General features: G+C 39.6%; 2 protein-coding genes across 2 annotated transcripts in view; both read right to left on the reverse strand.

Moving 5' to 3' along the window:
• Positions 1–2,351: 2,351 nt before the first annotated feature.
• On the reverse strand, positions 2,352–13,207 carry lmx1a (LIM homeobox transcription factor 1, alpha). The gene is made up of 9 exons (XM_042484089.1): positions 13,135–13,207; positions 12,993–13,029; positions 12,435–12,615; positions 6,370–6,590; positions 5,309–5,484; positions 4,789–4,866; positions 4,292–4,376; positions 3,502–3,675; positions 2,352–2,494 (listed from the first exon to the last, which is right to left on the reverse strand). Exons 2-9 carry the CDS (start codon positions 13,018–13,020, stop codon positions 2,352–2,354), a joined length of 1,086 nt encoding a protein of 361 aa, XP_042340023.1. The 5' UTR covers positions 13,021–13,029; positions 13,135–13,207.
• Positions 13,208–16,150: 2,943 nt separating this feature from the next.
• Positions 16,151–17,339, reverse strand: part of rxrgb (retinoid X receptor, gamma b) — a 28,155-nt gene continuing 26,966 nt past the window's right edge. The window contains 2 exon segments of the mRNA XM_042481513.1: positions 16,151–16,617; positions 16,620–16,699. Coding sequence (XP_042337447.1) covers positions 16,553–16,617; positions 16,620–16,699 — 145 coding nt within the window. The 3' untranslated portion in view covers positions 16,151–16,552.

Consider the following 17,339-nt stretch of genomic DNA (forward strand, 5'->3'; position numbering starts at 1 on the left):
AAGGGTACATACCTTTAAAACATACATTACAATCATGGAGTTTGCAATGTATGGCTACATTTGTTGTATAGAATTGTCCCTGTGTATCTGTGCCAACAGTAGACCTCCAGTCTTGTGCTGGAAATGGCCAATGAAGTATCTTCAGCAAAGCGTGTGCATCTGTCTTGGCGCTGCAACAGCGTGAAGCCAATTATAACGGTTAAAAGACAGAGGGTTTGTGGCCTGTGGCTGGCATGAAGGGTGCAATAAATAACCACACTGTCGACAGGAAACTGTTTGGCTACCGTCAGAATAATAATGAGGTTATTGCTACCTGCTGTGACCGTATGATCACGGTTTGATTATTTTTCTCATCCCACCCACGGCTGCTGGCAACCATATATGTGTGCCAACTGCGCACGGGCTTGCACACAGGAAGGGAAAAAGCCCTGCAGGTGACCACCTTGGCTTCCTTCCCTGATATTTAAGTCTGGCTTCTCTCCCTTCATCTGCCTCTACAGATACAAGGAAGTACATTATGATACTTTACAACAAAGAGTGTTGTTCCTCATGCACACATGCCAGCAGACACTTAGAGCAGATACAGACACAGATACAAAGGCAGACTCAAAGAAACACACACTCGGTATACTCTGCTGCACACTTCTTTAGCTCTGGTTGGCAGTGGCATACCACGGTGACAGACAGTTAGATTGTTCCTGACCATTGACTTGCGCTCTCTGCTCTGCAAGGTCTGATTTCATAGTGGGGAATATGAGATGGGTCCAGGAGAGGGTTCACGGCTGGGGCAAGGAGGCACTCCATACAGTGGGGCTTCATATCTCTGTGTCACCCTGGGCATTCTCCCCTGACACAGCTTTCAGCCCCTCCGTTGTCTAGAGCCCCCGCCCTGGGTTTTCTCAACCTCCTTCCCCAGGATTGGTGCATTCCAGCTGGGCACAGTGCCTGGGTGGTCCCCCTCTCCCCGCCCGTCCTCTATGACTGGAGGAAGGAAAAGGCAGAAAAATGCAGCTAGGGCCTTTGACCGTGAGGAGCACAATGTGAGCGTTGATGATGGCGGCGTGGATGTGATGCTTACCTGCCACTGACCCATACAGCTGTCATAGCCCAGCATTTCACAATCTGATGATCCACCCAACAGCCAGGGGAAGATGCCTCGCTGACCTGTCACCTAGATTGGACTGATAAGCACCGAGGATGGACTGACCCAGCTCTAACCCTCAGCATGAATGCCCCATCTTCATAAAAATCAGCCTGCGTTTCACTACACTCTAACCTGAATATTCACTGTATCATAACCATTATTTATTAATCATTGATTCATTCGAGATGAACAGCATACACACAGTGTGAGAATAAATACAAATACACACCCAAACAGCTATTTACATTAGTAGATGCAGTTATGATCTCATAATCTAACATTCAAACATAGTGAGAGAGGTCCGACAGTATCGTGCATACACAGGAGCCTGTGTCATACAGTGGGATTGTAAAGCATAAGAGGCAGTAGTGTAATCATGTATATATGCACGTGCACATGGTATATTGCATGGTATCACAGTGTACCCATGTCCCCTTGGTGGTGACCAATTCTTCAATTGTCTTGTGCACGGTACACACCAGTCCAGTTGCCAGAGTTGTTGGAATTGTATATTTCTTCAAACCAAAGATATGTTACATTTGTATATTTCGTATGTACAAAGTAGTTCAGACTACATGTTTATGAGCTGTATTTCTCATCAAAAGGCAGATGCATGGCTTGACACCTTGGCGAGACAGCTGCCAAGCAGCAGACAGCAGCAGAAAACATTCAAGACCAAAAAAGGTGGTCTTTTTTAAACTTGATATTGGGACGTTTCCAGCCATGTTTATAGTGACAAACATGAGTGTTTTTAAACTAGAGTTCGGGACATTACCAGCCCTGCTTGAAGCAACAGAAGCAGGTATTTTTGATGATGTTCAGGACATTTCCAGCCTTGTTTGTAGCGACAAAAGTGAGCATTTTTTAACAAGAGTTCGGGACATTTCCAGACGTGTTTGTAGAGAACAAACCGAGTATATTAAGCCAAAACACATTTTCCTATTCTTAACCAAATGGTTTTTGTGCCTAGATCTTAACACATGTTAACCACATTGTTGCCACAACATATAATTACAATACAAAGAAACATAAAGAATGTCAACGTATTAATTACACATGAAATGTAACATTTCCATAGTTTGCAGAAATGTACAACACCAACATTTATTCTGGCCATTGGGTTGCACAGATGAGATAAATGATGAGACCAGAGAGCGATACAAAGAGAGGGACACGCACCGCTTCTCACTGAGTCAAATCTCCACCCTCAGGAGGTGAAGTAAGAGTCCTGCATGGAGTAGAGGCGGTCAATAGGGGTGAGCAGAGAGGAGTCACCCAACGACAGGCAATCGCTGTCAGCCACACGACACAGAGGGTCTCTGTCCATGTCACCGAACAGACCCTTAAAACCTGAAAGAGAAACAACAACAGTATTTACTTTTGTAAAGTAGAACCGATTTTTTTTCGTGAAGATCAATTTCTCTTTTGTTGTATAATATCCTCTGTGGATCTGGATGGAGTTTTTTAAAGTTTGAAAATATAATCCTGGTAATATCATCAGAGTGCAGTTGAACTTTAAGAAATGTAAGATGAAAGGATTGAACATTAGGATGCTTTACCAATTTTGACCATTTTTTTGACCCAGCTTTATGGAAGAGCAATACAATTTCACTAACATATGTTGTAAAGGACTTATTAAAAGGAATTATTTGCACCATTCAGGGGGAATGACAAATATCAACTGGGCAATTGAGAATGTAATAGAATCCAACACAAAATCCCCGCAAAAAATGCTACCTTTGTAAAGAATATATAATGTTAATACTTTGTGCAAGAAAGGTGTTGATTCAAGTCTTTGTCTGGGGATTTTATTTCATTACATTGTACTGTAAGATGTAATTTTGTTTTTTCTTTTCCACATTGTGTCCACCTCAATATATTGTTACATCTGACATAATTCAGAGAAAATCGGATAAGAACTTGTTGCAAAGTGGAACAAACAAACAAACACACAAACTAACTAACTAACACAGATAGAATCCCAAGTCAACAGTAACGAAGAGACTGTTCACATGCAAGTACATGTTTAGGAAATTTGCTGACCTCTTATCAATATAACCTACATTTTAAACACATTTGTAAACATCAGTTACCATTTTGCCCTAATATCCAGTTAGAATTTTTCCAATTAAATGTTTCAGCTGGTCACATACTTAAAAAGGAAAAGAGGTGCCCCAGGCAACATTGCTACAATATTAAAGATAACTTTGACCCTAACTTATATCCAACTTCTGCACATTTTAAATAATAATCTCCTGAATAAAATTTTAGTTTTATTTTGCCAAAAATAATGGCAATCCTACTCATCATAACAGCTGTATTTCTCCATCGTTGTTTGACAGCGCTGAGGTCTTTACCGTAGGGGTGCATGTGATCCCCTGGCATCTGAGGTGGGGTCAGGCCCTGTCTGAAGGGGTCCATGTCGTAGTCCTGCTGCTCCAGTGTGGTGAGTCCCATCTGCTGCTGCTGAATGTGTGTATACGAGGAGCCCAGGTGCTCCAGCTCAGAGGTCAGACCGCCACAGGAGGGCGCTGTGTGACACAGGAGACACAGTAGAAAGTGTTTTCTGCTGTCTGTTATTTGAGCTTTGGAGCCCTGTGCTGCCTCCATGTTAGAGCTCTATTAACTGACTTTGTGGCTTTCAAAACTCACACATATATTTCTGTCAGGTCTGGTATCCAGCTTAATCTGTAATATGATTACTTAATTTCGTCTGCTAAAAGATACTCAAAACTCACTTGCACTTCTACAAAATATTGAAAAATATTTTAGTATTCTCTGTCTTTAAAATTCAGTTTCTCACTTTATCTTTAGGATATAATATTATATTACATGGCAGTAATTAAGCACATCTTATATTTCTAATTTACTAGTCTCACACTTTTATTGTAGCATAAGACATAGTTTTATAGTTTTTAAATACACCAAGAATAAAAATAATAAATAAAAATAAAAATATTTTACTTACTAGTGTTGAAATTGTTTATATTACTACTTTATGTCTGTTTTATATTTTTACATACTTTGTGCTTGTACTTAGTTTTTCTTTTTATAATTATCAATGCTTGGCATCAGAGTAACAAACCACAGTTTTCTCCCAGTAATCAATTAAGTGTTTCTGATTCTGATTTTCCAGCAGTATTATACCTGTGTGATGTGACGGGTGCTCTCGCTGCTCCTGAGTCTGCTGCTGCTCCTGCTGCTGCTGCTGTCTCCGGGCCAGTTTCTTCATCTTAAAACACACATCAGCAGACATGACTCTCACATCCAGGCCTACAGTGCACAACATTTTTCCTCACTCCAACACAGTCTCTCTCTGCCACCCAGGCGTACGGGTGTGTTCATTCAATTGCAAAGTATTAACAGAGAGGTAAAGGACATCTTTCAGTGGAGGAGGGAAACGACACGAGTCCACTTTGTGAGGAAATGTGGGATTTAATCTACAGTGATCTCGCAGTGAGATGTCATCAGTTTCCTGTATGAAGAGATAACCAGGCTGATTTCCACTCTGGCATACAAACAGGGTGCAGAAAGAGTCCTTTTATTAGTAGGGCATATGTGTGTGTGTGTGTGTGTGTGTGTGTGTGTGTGTGTGTGTGTGTGTGTATGTGTGGGTGTGGGTGTGTGTGTGCACTTTGTATTACTTTGGCTCTTTGGTTCTGGAACCAGACCTGCACAACCCGGACGCTCAGACCAGTCTCTGCTGCCAAGGTCTCCCTTACCTTGGATTTAGATTCAGGGGAAGGAGAGAGAGAGAGAGAGAGAGAGAGAGAAAGAGAGGGTAAAAAATGAAAAACAGAAACAGAGAAGAGGTTACTTGAAGGTTACATGAAGTCTGTATCCCAACACTAATCCATCTCAAACAAAGAGGATAGGACAAAGCATTTATGACATTTACTTTGGGGGTCAAAAAACACTTGGTTACAGTTTGGAAAAGATCACAATTTGGCTTTAAATATCCAAATAATGAGGGCAAAATCTCGGCAGTTTTTATTAGAAATAAAAAGAATGTTGACAGTAAACAACAGTATAATTTGTCTTTTTTTAGTAACTACATTATGCAACAAAGCCTGCTTTATATCAGGAATAGAACTTATGGATTGAGGCATGGACTTCTATCTACAGTACTTTTAGACTAGTGGGTGAACACAGAATTTACACTACCTTTCGGCAAGGCTTGGATGAGACCTCAAAGGAAGCTTTAAAGGTACGTCTCTGCTGAGTGGTCAGAATAGTGCGTGGCCTTTTGGGTCGTTTGTTTTCCAGATCTTCTGATCTGACTCGTCTGCCTGTAACCCTCCCAGATTCCTCCTCCTCTTCTTCTTCATCTTCACTTTTACCTAATGGGCAGACATGATTGAAACGAAAGGTATTCATTGCTTGATGTGTCGCATAAGGTATGCACTATTGTTGTACTCTCTGGTTTTCATTTGTACTTATAAATAACAATCACTAAAAAATTAAATACATAAAAGAAAAGAAAAAAGAAAAATAGAAGCAAAGCATTCACACAAAAGGAGAGAAATGTTGAGGTACAGATTTAAACAAAGAAAATTTCTGGCATAAATCTAAGAAGTTCAATCTATTATTTGCATACAGTTATTTATTGATTAAGAATGTTGGCTAAATTATTCAATGTAACCACTTTTTTGCATTTCTGCTTCAATTTGTGGTTGGACCGCTTGTGTCACTCAGCAAGTAGATGAAAAAGTTGGACTTTTAGTAATATCTTTGAATATTAAAAATATGTTTAAAACATAATGTATATAATATATTCTGTAAGAAATTTTTGAGCGTCACTTTATTTCCTACATTATGGTGATTTCTTTTTTGCACAAATGTGTACCTTTTCCGCATCAATTCACGTGACTATGTCTAATTTTGTCAAAATAACAGTCTACTGTTGCTATTTTATTGGGATGGATAAAGGCACATTTTAAATACTGAGAAGGAAGTGTCCCTTGTGTGACTACAGCATCATCAGTAACAAATACTGACACCTAAGAAATAGGTAGAAAGTAGATAATAATAGTTTGTAATCATACCTCAGTTTGGGAAAATAATCATACAGTAATATAAAAATAAAACTGACAACAACTCATTATTATGTCCTTTCTAACCCAGTATTGCACTGGGTCACTTTTGAGCAAGTTATTAGTGTATATGTACAAACACACACACACACACACACGCACACACACTCACACACTGTACACAGCATGTACCTGTTTCGGAGGAGGTTGGGCTGGCCGCACACTGGTGGTAGTCCTCTCTGGCACACAGTAGCTGTCCCTCCCTGAGGACACAGTGGTCTCCAGTCTGCAGGCGGCAGGAACAAACGCTGCAGGTGAAGCAGCGCAGGTGGAACACAGCGGCCCCTGCACGCATCACCAGTTCTGCGGGAGAGATGGCCTCCGCACAGCCTCCACAACGCACTGCAAACAGACTGGAGAAAGTATAGCAGAGTGGGGGTGTAACACAGGGGAGAAAATAGAGAGAAATTGTGAGAGCTCAGTAAATAACAGAGAGGAGTGCTTTTGTTTGGCTGCCTGGAGTATAAGCTGAGACACTTGAGGACCCCTCACACCTCAAGAAGAGGGGGACACCATGAGAAAAAAAATGCTTGGTTGACTTGGGGAATGTTGCTGAGTCGAGCTGTCACTCAAAACAACTGCCAACCTGACTTGTCCCCTCTCCTCCTCCTCCTCCTGCCCCGACCACTCAGACACATACCCTTAGCGTGGCGGGTGTGCATCTTAGCGCCTGGCAACCAGGACTGGTGGGCTTAGCCTCAGAGACTGTTGCCGTGGCTCCGGCTGCCTTGTCCGAGGCTGTGCTCCTGGGGAGGCAGGAGAAAAGCTCTCGGCAGGCCATGGCTCCAGGCAGAGGGGGGGAATCAGATGTCCCGGTGGGAGAGGCTGAGCCGCCGGTCCTATGAATTATCCGCGGAATTATCCCTAAGTCTGCTTAACCAGAGCGGGACAAAGACAGAGCCAGCCCCCAAGCAGCAGGACCATTGTCCGCTGGCTGGCACCGCGGCATTTTGGGTCTGTCACGCAGGATGATGCGTCATCATTCTGGAGCTGGCGTTTGTCTCCAGACCTGACTGGGTCACCAGACCAGTCAGCGCAGAGGCATGAGAAAGTGACAGCTTTTTTTTTTTTCTCCATGTTTTTGTTTTCACATGAAAATACTTCACGAGGTCCATAAGGAGAGTCGACATGTATCACTGAATCAAGCTGAGAACCGTATTTTCTTTTTGCTACTTTACAGTCATTACAATTACTAGGAGGATTAAAGGTTATTCCAAAGATAAAAAGTGTCAACAAATTTCCAAAAAGCATAATGAATTTCGATTTTTAGCGGGGCTGTAATGACGTATTTATCACTGAGGGGACACCACTTCAATCTACACTTTCTGTATGTCAACACTCAAGGAGTAATGGGGGGATTTCTGAAACATTGGGTTTGGGGTCCTCTGAAAAAAAATTGAGCATTAAACAGTTGTTTTTTCTGCATTCTGGTGAATTTTACTGCACCAATATATGCCTTTTTTATATGAAATGATGGTTTAAATGTCTTAAATGTTGTCAAAATAACCCCCCTGCTACTTTCATGTTTTTCTTGGGGGGTACAATTGCATATATTCTAAATATTAACAGGGATGAAATCTACACCTCTGGTTTTAATTAATATGTAAAAAAGAAATGCAGCACAATATTTACAAACAAACAAAATCTCAGACTAAACTTAGAGCAAACACCAGGTTGAGACGTCCCTGTCAAAAGGTCTAAAGCTGCAACATCCTGAGGACAAACATTTTTAGGACCCCCACTGTTGCTGTGGGGTCGCTAGGGAAACGCTAAAGCCCATTCCCAGCAGCTCGAGAGGGTCAGTCGGGCTGCTTGACCCATCCGAGTCGTCTGCCCCGCGGCCTCAATGGTATGCACTTTAATATGGCCAACATACCGTCTGTGGTATGTGCATTCCTGGGGCAACAAGATGCATCTACGAAACATCTTCAAAGGAAGTGTGTCGGAGGAAATACCCGGAATGTTTCTGGGTTTCTGTGATACAGCAAAGCACTTGATTTAATGTGTCAGTGTGATGCTAATGCTAGATGTCAGCCAAGAAGAAACTGCGGGCATTAATGTTGTGAGATCATTCATGTTTCGAGAATCGCTTTTCCATTATGCGTCTCGTCCAGTTGGTCCCATCGTACCCAGTATTGTTACAGTAAGCGTTGTTAATGCAAAGGTAAAAGTACCTCCAATACTTATGGAGCAGCTCGAGGTGTTTAATATTTTAGAGTTTCCGTTGACATGATTGGCCCAGAGGCCCTGCCAGGAGAGCGGGAACACTCAGTCACGCTGGATTTAGACATGGCAATTAGTGACAAGATCATTATGGAGAGAGAAGTCAGCAAAATCCTGCGCTCCTCCACACAGACATGGCCAGCTACTCTCAAGGCAGAAGCACTGTATGAGTGTTTGGCCAAAATGTACACACACAAACACACTCACACACATACATTTCCTCCAGAGTAAAGCCCCCCTCTCTCATTGTTCTTGCCTTGACTTCAGCGTTGACCTTTGGCAGACAGACTGCTGGTCTAGTGGACATGCAGATCCTGTTTCTGGATCAGGTTAACCTGGATCCTTTGCTCAACACACACACACACACCAGTGGAGGCTGTGTATCAGATACACATCTGCGGGTCAAGTGCACCGCCAGTCACACCGCTGATCTGACGACCAATCTGCTGTCCAGTCCGCCCGTCCACTGAACCGTTTAGCCAATCTAAATCTCCTGACAATCTGAGCAACCTAAACATCACATTGTTGGACAGGAATTTGCATACTGCTGCATTAAATTACAGTACAGTCTGTTGTGTGTATTGTGTGTCCTGTGTGACTACTATAGGTCAGACAAACAAGCTAGAAACTTGATGGATTACATTATAATAATTTCAGGAATATTTATTAACAATATCTTTGTCAGTCTTCCAATTTTGTGTTACTATTATTACTATTATTTCTGATTATTATTACTATTATTGAATACTGATTTTTTTTACGTTTTTAATTATTTTTAAGATTTTTTTAAATATGGAATCATACAAAAAATATTAACACATTTGAAATAATTCACCATGATGGTCAAAAGATAAACTAATCATTACTGAGGTTTAGAAAAGCCCCAGTGGTTATCTGTTATATGTCAGAGTCCCATCCTGAGTATTGCCAATATATTGCTTAAGACACAAACAATAAGGTCAGTTGGTCTTTTATCAGACTTAAGTTCAGACTTAAACACCATTTGAACTTGTAAAGAATAAGAAAATAAAAATCAAAAAAATTAAAACAGTTCTATTTCAGGACATCGTAATGCTAAACATATTTGGTTACAAAATGTATTCTCCCAGTTATTGATCCTCTAAATCATGGATCTTCAACAGGGGGTCAGTGACCCCTAGGGAGTCCTTAGAGATGCTGCAGGGGGCTGGAAAATTATTGTTTGATCATTTTTTAGAAAAAGTTTTTCTTACAAAAATTAGACACTGAACAACTTCATGTGACTGTTGGTTCATTGTTTTTACTATTTTGACTTGCACTCATATATCGTAGGTTTGTGGGCTCAGAGACTCGGTTTTGCCGTTAAAGTGTTTGTGTTCAGTTGATTGATAGCTGAGCTGCACTCTCATTTTGTCTTGCACAGAGATGTTTGGTAAAACCGCAAACTGGACGAAGGGTTTGATGTGATATCATCTTGATCAATCCACTGTATTATTCATCATATCTAAATTTCCTGAACACTGTGTTTAAGTTTGCTTAAATGTGATACCTTTGCTTGGTCTGGCATAAATCTATACATTAATCTTGTCATACGAAAAAAAATCACAAATTACAGTTGTTTATGTACAGCCTGTTGGGCATAGTAATAAAAGCAAACATTTGGAGAGAAGAGGAATAACAAAATATAAACTACTTTGCTCAAGTACTGGCAATATTGTTTCTTAGCTGCCATGTAAAGGCCAACAGGCCTGGCTGGCATTGATTTGCCACATGAGCAAAAGGAAAAACAAAGCGAGATTCAGACAGAAGATGCAGCATGTGGTAAGAGACAAATGTTGTCACAGTATGGAATAATCGTCACTTATGAGCCGGCTTCACAGTAGTCCTGATCCAAAAATGGGAGGGAGCGGAACACATTTCGCACTGCGAGAGAAACACTGGCACACTTTTAAAAACCCTTATCGTGGACAAAAGTGGCGCTCATGTGTTATAAGATGTCATAACCCCAGACAGGATGAGCAGGGAGGTGGAGACGTGAGACCTCAGAGGCAGAGCTCTGGCACCCGGCCTCCTGCTAATTGGTCAGGTCAGATATCTCACGGTCGGCTGGGCGTTGTCCCATTGCTCGACACTGGGGCTGCTGTGAGCAGAGCTTTCCAGATGCCGCGGCACATAACGCCAGGGCTCATGGAGCGCACTGTCCCCCAAAATAAGTTCACACCATCCTCACCGTCTCTCTTGTCAGGATGCACCAGACCTTCTGACATATGGCTCTACTCTCCTAATTACCTCTCAGTCCTGCTCTTTTTCTCTGTGCTTTCAGCCAGGTGCTTTGATCTCCACTAATCACGCCTAAAGCTTTTTGAATTGTTTGCTTTTACATGAATCTATTTAGTCATTAAAATGCCAGTTAAAATGTTACATATGTGCGGAAAAATGGCATATTTTAAATGTTCCACAATCAAATTTCCTGCACACATATGTACACAAGCCTCTAACACCACTCCGCTGTGATCTAGTTGACTGGAAACATGATGGTGGGGAGCATTTTGGACCAGCAAGTGTAACATTTCTTGTTTCCCTGCCTGTTTGGCAGAACGACCATCACTAAATCGTTCAGAAATAATGCGAGCTGCTGCCTGTTAAGGTGTGCATTTTTTGCCTTGGCTCTTGTTTAGGTGTTTTGGAGGAAGAATGAGGGGATGAGGCAGTGGGTGGGTAGGAGGGAGCGATGGGTGATGATGGTGGGAGTTTTTAGAGGGGGGAACCGCCTCATCGACGAGACCATATGTTGTCCCCAGCTTGCAGTTGCCACGCCAATGGGCCTCGAAATTTTAACACATTTTGACAATGTGTCAGTTGAGCTCTACCCCTGGTTGTGTGCGTGCTGTATGTGTGTGTGAAGGTGTGACCGTGTTGTTTTGTGTGTGTGTGTGTGTGTGTGTGTGTGCGTGTGGATGTACACTATGCAATAGTGTTCTCACATTCCAGCTCCCTTGCCACCCATTCCTTCTGCAGTCACCTTGTTCTCTTAGTGTACTGTGCCAAGTCCTGAGCAAGGCAGCTTACACCATATATGCACAAACACAATAATGTGTGTACACAAACACACACACATAACACAGTGCTGTTGCCATTAACTGTAAAATGTACCCATAGTACACAAAACCAAGTAAGTAAAGAGTAGAAATGGGCCTATTAGAAAAATAAATCACTTGTTTCTGCACTCTTTCTCTCTCTCTCTCTCTCTCTCACACACACACAACACACACACACACACACACACACACACACACACACACACACACGTTATTAGTCAAGGTCAGATGTGGACAAGGGTTCCGTTGTCAAAACTGACTTAATAACAAAGCAATTTTTGGACTGTGGGCCAAAAAAAATAAAATAAAAAGGGAAAAATGAAACAAAATCAAATGAAACATCCCATAAGAACACAAAAGTGCATTACAGTAGTAAAATAACATGAGATGTTTTTTTTCCCATAACATGGACTATGATAAAATAGTAGTATATTGACAACACATATTCAGGTGCCAAAGATAAATTTCCTGATAGCAGAAAGAAAAAAACTTACTTTCACTTACTCTTCATCAACAATCGTGTATTTAAACCGGAAAATGAGAAGCAACTAAAATGTGATTATTTCAGCCTATTATATTAATTTTACCAGAAATGTCCATCACATACTATAATAAAAAAATAAATGTATGCTATATATTAAAATATTTCTGTCATTAAATTAAAATGCCTTCTTGCAATGACTCAAAAACAAAATGACTTTGGTATAAAAAAAACTGTTTCTCGTCATTTGTTTTACTTAAATAAAATGGTATTTCTTCTCTTTAAATTTACTTGGGCAAAGCTGAAAATGAGCCTCTCACGTGGTGGAAAAGTTCTGTATGCTTCAGTGTTTTATGATTTCAGCTGTGACATCAGGACAGAATCAAACGATAATGAAGAGCTGGAACAGCACTCACTCTGCATAGTCCCGCTTGCAGTAAAGTTTGCGGTCCCGCAGAAAGCAGGAGTTCCTGAGCGCGTCCCCGCACGCTGCGCACCGCACACACTCCTCATGCCAGAGGCCGTCAGTGACTCTGAGCAGGAATCTGTCTCTGATCAGTCGGTGGCATCCGGCACACACTGCCCTCTGATCCGTATCTGCGACGATAGGGAAAGCCTTTAATTAGGACACTTTTTCAATCAGCAGGAAATATTGGCAAATAAAGCTGAACTAAGTTTGATGGAGGGGCCATTTAAATGCAACTTCTCCTCGTTATAATGCGAGAAAACTTATTTAAACCAAGTTTTTGTTCATAAAAAGTCAATTTTATATATTGCAACGTCAGTTTTAAAATATTTTTTGACAGCTGCTTAAATTGACCAAATTATTGCGTTTGTTTGATGCCCAAAAAACTAGTTGTAAAAATCAAACACCACAAATTATTATTCACGCAAAAATGTATTATTTTACATTTAAATATCACAAACTAAAGCTGTATGAAACTTAATTATTATTGTCGTCAAATTTTACCCACCTAAGCATAATGCCGGTCGATCCACCATTGCAGTCTTCTGAGGAAACATTTTAATAAAACATATTTTTAATTGTAGGTTAATCGGAGGAAAATCACTCATGCAAAATAACATTGTAATAATGATAGTTTGAGAAATACATACCTGTAAAGTGCGAGCTTCCAGACGGTATAAAAGTATTTTGAAACTCCTCAGCTCTTCTCCTCAGAGCATCTCCGGAGCTCACAGTCCTCCTGCTGCTGCAACTTGCTGCTCGGAGCAAAAAGCAGCGCATCAAAGTTTCTCCTCAGACCTCTTCGACTCCGCCGTTATTGACTATTTAGGCTTTCTATCAATTATCCTATTAGGAGTGAACGGGAAAGAGAGAGAGAGAGAGAGAGAGAGAGAGAGAGAGAGAGAGACTTCTTCCATGTGCAGGTGCCGGTTACCTCTCTCTCCCCCCTCCCTCTCTCTCCCCCTCCCTCTGTCTCTTTCTCTCTCTCTGTCTCTTTCTCTCTCTCTCTCTCTCTCTCTCCACATTGGATGCCACAAAGTTACCAGAGACTCACGTGAGAGGATCGTTTTGTTTTTCATTAGAAAGCAATAATGCATATAGTGCTCAGGAAGTAAAGTGCAGGTTGAAAGGTCATACTTTGAAGGTTTTTTTCAAGGATAGATAGATAGATAGATAGATAGATAGATAGATAGATTTAACAAACTTAATTCCAGGTAGTAAACAAAAATAAATAAAAATGATAATAAAAATAGTATTAAAAAGGAAGAGGAAGAACAACACAACATGCTGGTACATGTTTGATATTTGTTAAATTCATATTTTAATATTTATATTCCCATTTTCTATATTTTTTCTGCATTTTGTATTGTCCTTCTTTTAATATAATCCACTTTAACAAGTGAATTTCCACAATGTGTGGATCAATAAAGGCTATCAAATCTTATCTTAGAGCTGGATGTATGATTATTTTGAATGATTTTTGAGGCTGATACGATATTGATACTTAAAGCTGAAAAAATACCATTACATATTTGAGTTTTCTTTTGGCATTTTTTAATGTGTGAATCACTATAATTCAAATGGGAGTGATGGAAAGAAGTTGCTACTTTTATTGTGATCTATGTGAATAAACACAAATCTTTTCCACACATAATTTGCAAGCATGTTTCTATAATACCTCAAACATAGCCTATCTTAAGCATTTGTTTTACAGTCTTGTTTCTTATTTGCCAAAGTATGCACTGAGACCAATATCCAATATATTGATATTTCATGTAATGTCCTGCTCAATTTATCAGTCTGGTTCAATTATATTCTATATATTGTTGTTTTATTATTTTTCAAATTTTCATTCAATTTTACAATATGTGACCAATCTTTATGCTATGCAGATATTAATAATGAGGAGTAAAGGTGTTTCTGACGTTGAGGCCTGCAGAGGCCCCAAGTCCTGCAGCTCTGATAGACTGGAACCACGAGGAGGATGATAGAGGAATATCAAACATGCTATAAAGATGCGTCTGTGTGGAGGTGTTTACACTCCGTGGACGCCATCTGGTGGCCAATGGCTGGAAATATAAAGAAAGGACAAATTATTTCATCCAGAATATCATCATAAAAAAGTCCTATGCAGTCAGTCAAAAAAATTAGAAATTATACATACATACATACATACATACATATATATATATATATATATATATATATACACAATATTTGTGATTCAGAAATGTTTTCACAATGTATTAACCATTTTCTTTGCCATCCATTAACCCTTTGAAACCTGGATCGACATGCTGTGTTAAGACGCCCCTCACAAACGTGTAAACCTCTAAAACGTGAGCATATTGGTTTGATTTCTGTCAAAAACATTGTAAAAATTGAATTAAATATCTCTAAAATAGAAAATACTAAATAATTAGTAAATTATAATCACTTTTCCAGGCTATATATATATTATATATATTATTATTCATTGTTCTTGTTGTTAAAATTTTGTTTTTTGTGCTAATTTCGGGTAATTTTCTTGTAATTTGTAATTTCTTGCTTATTTTTGGGCCATTTCTTTTTTTTTTTGTGACAAATAAAGTCAGTTTGCTCAGGTTTGAAAGGGTTGTACAAGTTGCAGAGCCTCCTGCCTTAGCGAGCTCTAACCCTCAGCAACAACTAACGATGAACAAGCCGTTTAGACGCTAAGAGGACTCGTGACTGTGACTTATTCCAATAAATTAATGCTCAAGTCCAGAGGTTTTATGGTGGTTTATCGAACACAAGACTGGAAACTGGAAAAACTAACTCAAAACGAGGTGAAACTAGTCATATTTCCGTGCTCAACGTGACGGTCAAAAGAAAATATCGGAGCCAAACTCACCCTTTTGTGTTAGCGTTGCCACGCCGGTGAATGCACAGGTAAACCACGGGAAACCACGCCCCCCACGCGCCATTACAACTACCGGAAGCAATGGTGGGATGTAACTAAGTACATTTACTCAAGTATTGTACTGAGGTACAAATTTGAGGTACTTGTAGTTTACGTTTGTATTTTATTTTCATGCCACTTTACACTACTCAACTACATACTAAATTACACATTCATCTGACAGCTTTAGTTACTTTTCAAATAAAAGACTTTTCACGCCTACATTTAAAATATATATATATATATTTGGCATTTTCTATACCTTTGAGTCTTGGGTGTGTAATTTCCTTTTCAATATTTTTTGTTTGTTTGGGGATGTTTTTTAATTAATCAAGAGTTTGTTGAGTGCTTCTATTTTAAAAAAAAAAAAAAAATAATGTTGAGTTTTGGGGGTGTTTTTTTTATTTTTTAAAAATAAATTTGATTTTTTTTGTTTTTTACTTTTTAAAGATTTTCTGCATTGTATGCGGTTTTAGTAGTTGATTATTTAATTTCAATACTTTAGGTACATTTCCTTATTATAGTTGCTTACTTTTGCTTGTAACAGAATTTTTTCACAGGATGGTATTCTTTGCATATTCTTAGCAACAGCCTTCAGCGTTGTTTCTCTAGTCAAATAATCAAATAAAAAATAAATTGGATTTGCACTGGCTTCAAAAACCAAAATCCATTTGACTCTAACTGTGATGCAGTTTTATAATCGTCTGTAAGACATACTGAAAAAAAGAGACCACAGAAACAACACATTTCCGATAAAATTTTAAATAACTTTATTCTGTAAGAATTCTCAAATGTGTTTTAGAAATGCATGGATGGTTTCTGTTTTTATACAATTCCTCTTTGAATAAAATATGATTCTTTTTCAAATTGCATTGGGTTGCTTTTAAAATGGACACCTGAAATTATCTATTTACAAAATAAATCTGTTAACAATTCTATTAGAATTCATTTTGACAATGTACTCCGTCCTCCGTCCCAAGACTCCACCCTCCCCATGACCTCAAAATACGTTTTTTTAAATTTTTAATTACAATGTTTTGCTTGGTACAAAATAAGCTGTTTTACAATTTGAATCAAGTCTTTTTAAATTCCGTCTTCATATCGCTGACAATGTGGGAGTATATACAGGGGGATGGGGGGGACTGGTGTCATGTGATCTGATGCGGCGCCTCCAGCATCTCCATCAGGAAGGTGTCAATAGGCGTGTCCCGATCAGCTTGAAGAAGAACAGATGCTCCAGACACTTGAGGCCGATGGAGCGCAGGGCAGGCAGGCGGAGCAGCAGCTTAGCAAACCTGTAGAAAGGGATGGAAAGAAGAAGAAAGAGCCGATTACTGACACACAAACTGATGCGATCATCATTTTCTATTATGTAGAAAATCACAGTTTTGTTAACTAGACTTGGGCGGTATCAAGGTATTACGGTACATCAGGGTATTAGGAAATCCTGCAGATATGATTTATATTACCGTCAAAAATACAGATGGTCCTCTTTTTATTAAAATGATGAGATGCTGTATTGAGGTGAAATAGTGCACAGCAGGCACCACCAGAGATAAGTCTATACTGGTGAACAAGACAGCTGAGCTGAGAAAGGTGGGGATAACATTACCGGCCAAGAATTTTTTTTTTTTTTAAATGCACCAATTGGGGAGCATTGCCAAATATAACTTTATCTTGGGATGACTTCTTCCAACTACAAAGTTTATCATCAACGACATTTTATTGAACAAATCATCTCCGTTCAGCTGATGTGTCGTTTCTGCTGCAGCAACAAGTCTCATCTAGCAAAACAGGGTATTTATTTCCAGTTCATTATTCTATGGACGATAACTATTTATACCCAGCAAGACTAATCTAAGTAGTCTAATTGCAGATTAAAACAACACTGTAGTCTGGACAATGACACACACTACAGTGAATTCTATAACCAGT

The sequence above is a fragment of the Plectropomus leopardus genome, chromosome 3 (assembly GCF_008729295.1).
Source record: "Plectropomus leopardus isolate mb chromosome 3, YSFRI_Pleo_2.0, whole genome shotgun sequence".
NCBI classification, from domain to species: domain Eukaryota; kingdom Metazoa; phylum Chordata; class Actinopteri; order Perciformes; family Serranidae; genus Plectropomus; species Plectropomus leopardus.

Excerpts from the sequence above, each read along its gene's own strand:
- lmx1a (XM_042484089.1), bottom strand. The coding sequence starts at position 13,020 with ATGGTGGATCGACCGGCATTATGCTTAG. Across the intron at positions 12,616-12,992 it reads TCGACCGGCATTATGCTTAG|ATACGGATCAGAGGGCAGTG; the intron begins GTGGGTAAAATT and ends CTATCGTCGCAG. Across the intron at positions 3,676-4,291 it reads GCACCCGTCACATCACACAG|CGCCCTCCTGTGGCGGTCTG; the intron begins GTATAATACTGC and ends TGTGTCACACAG.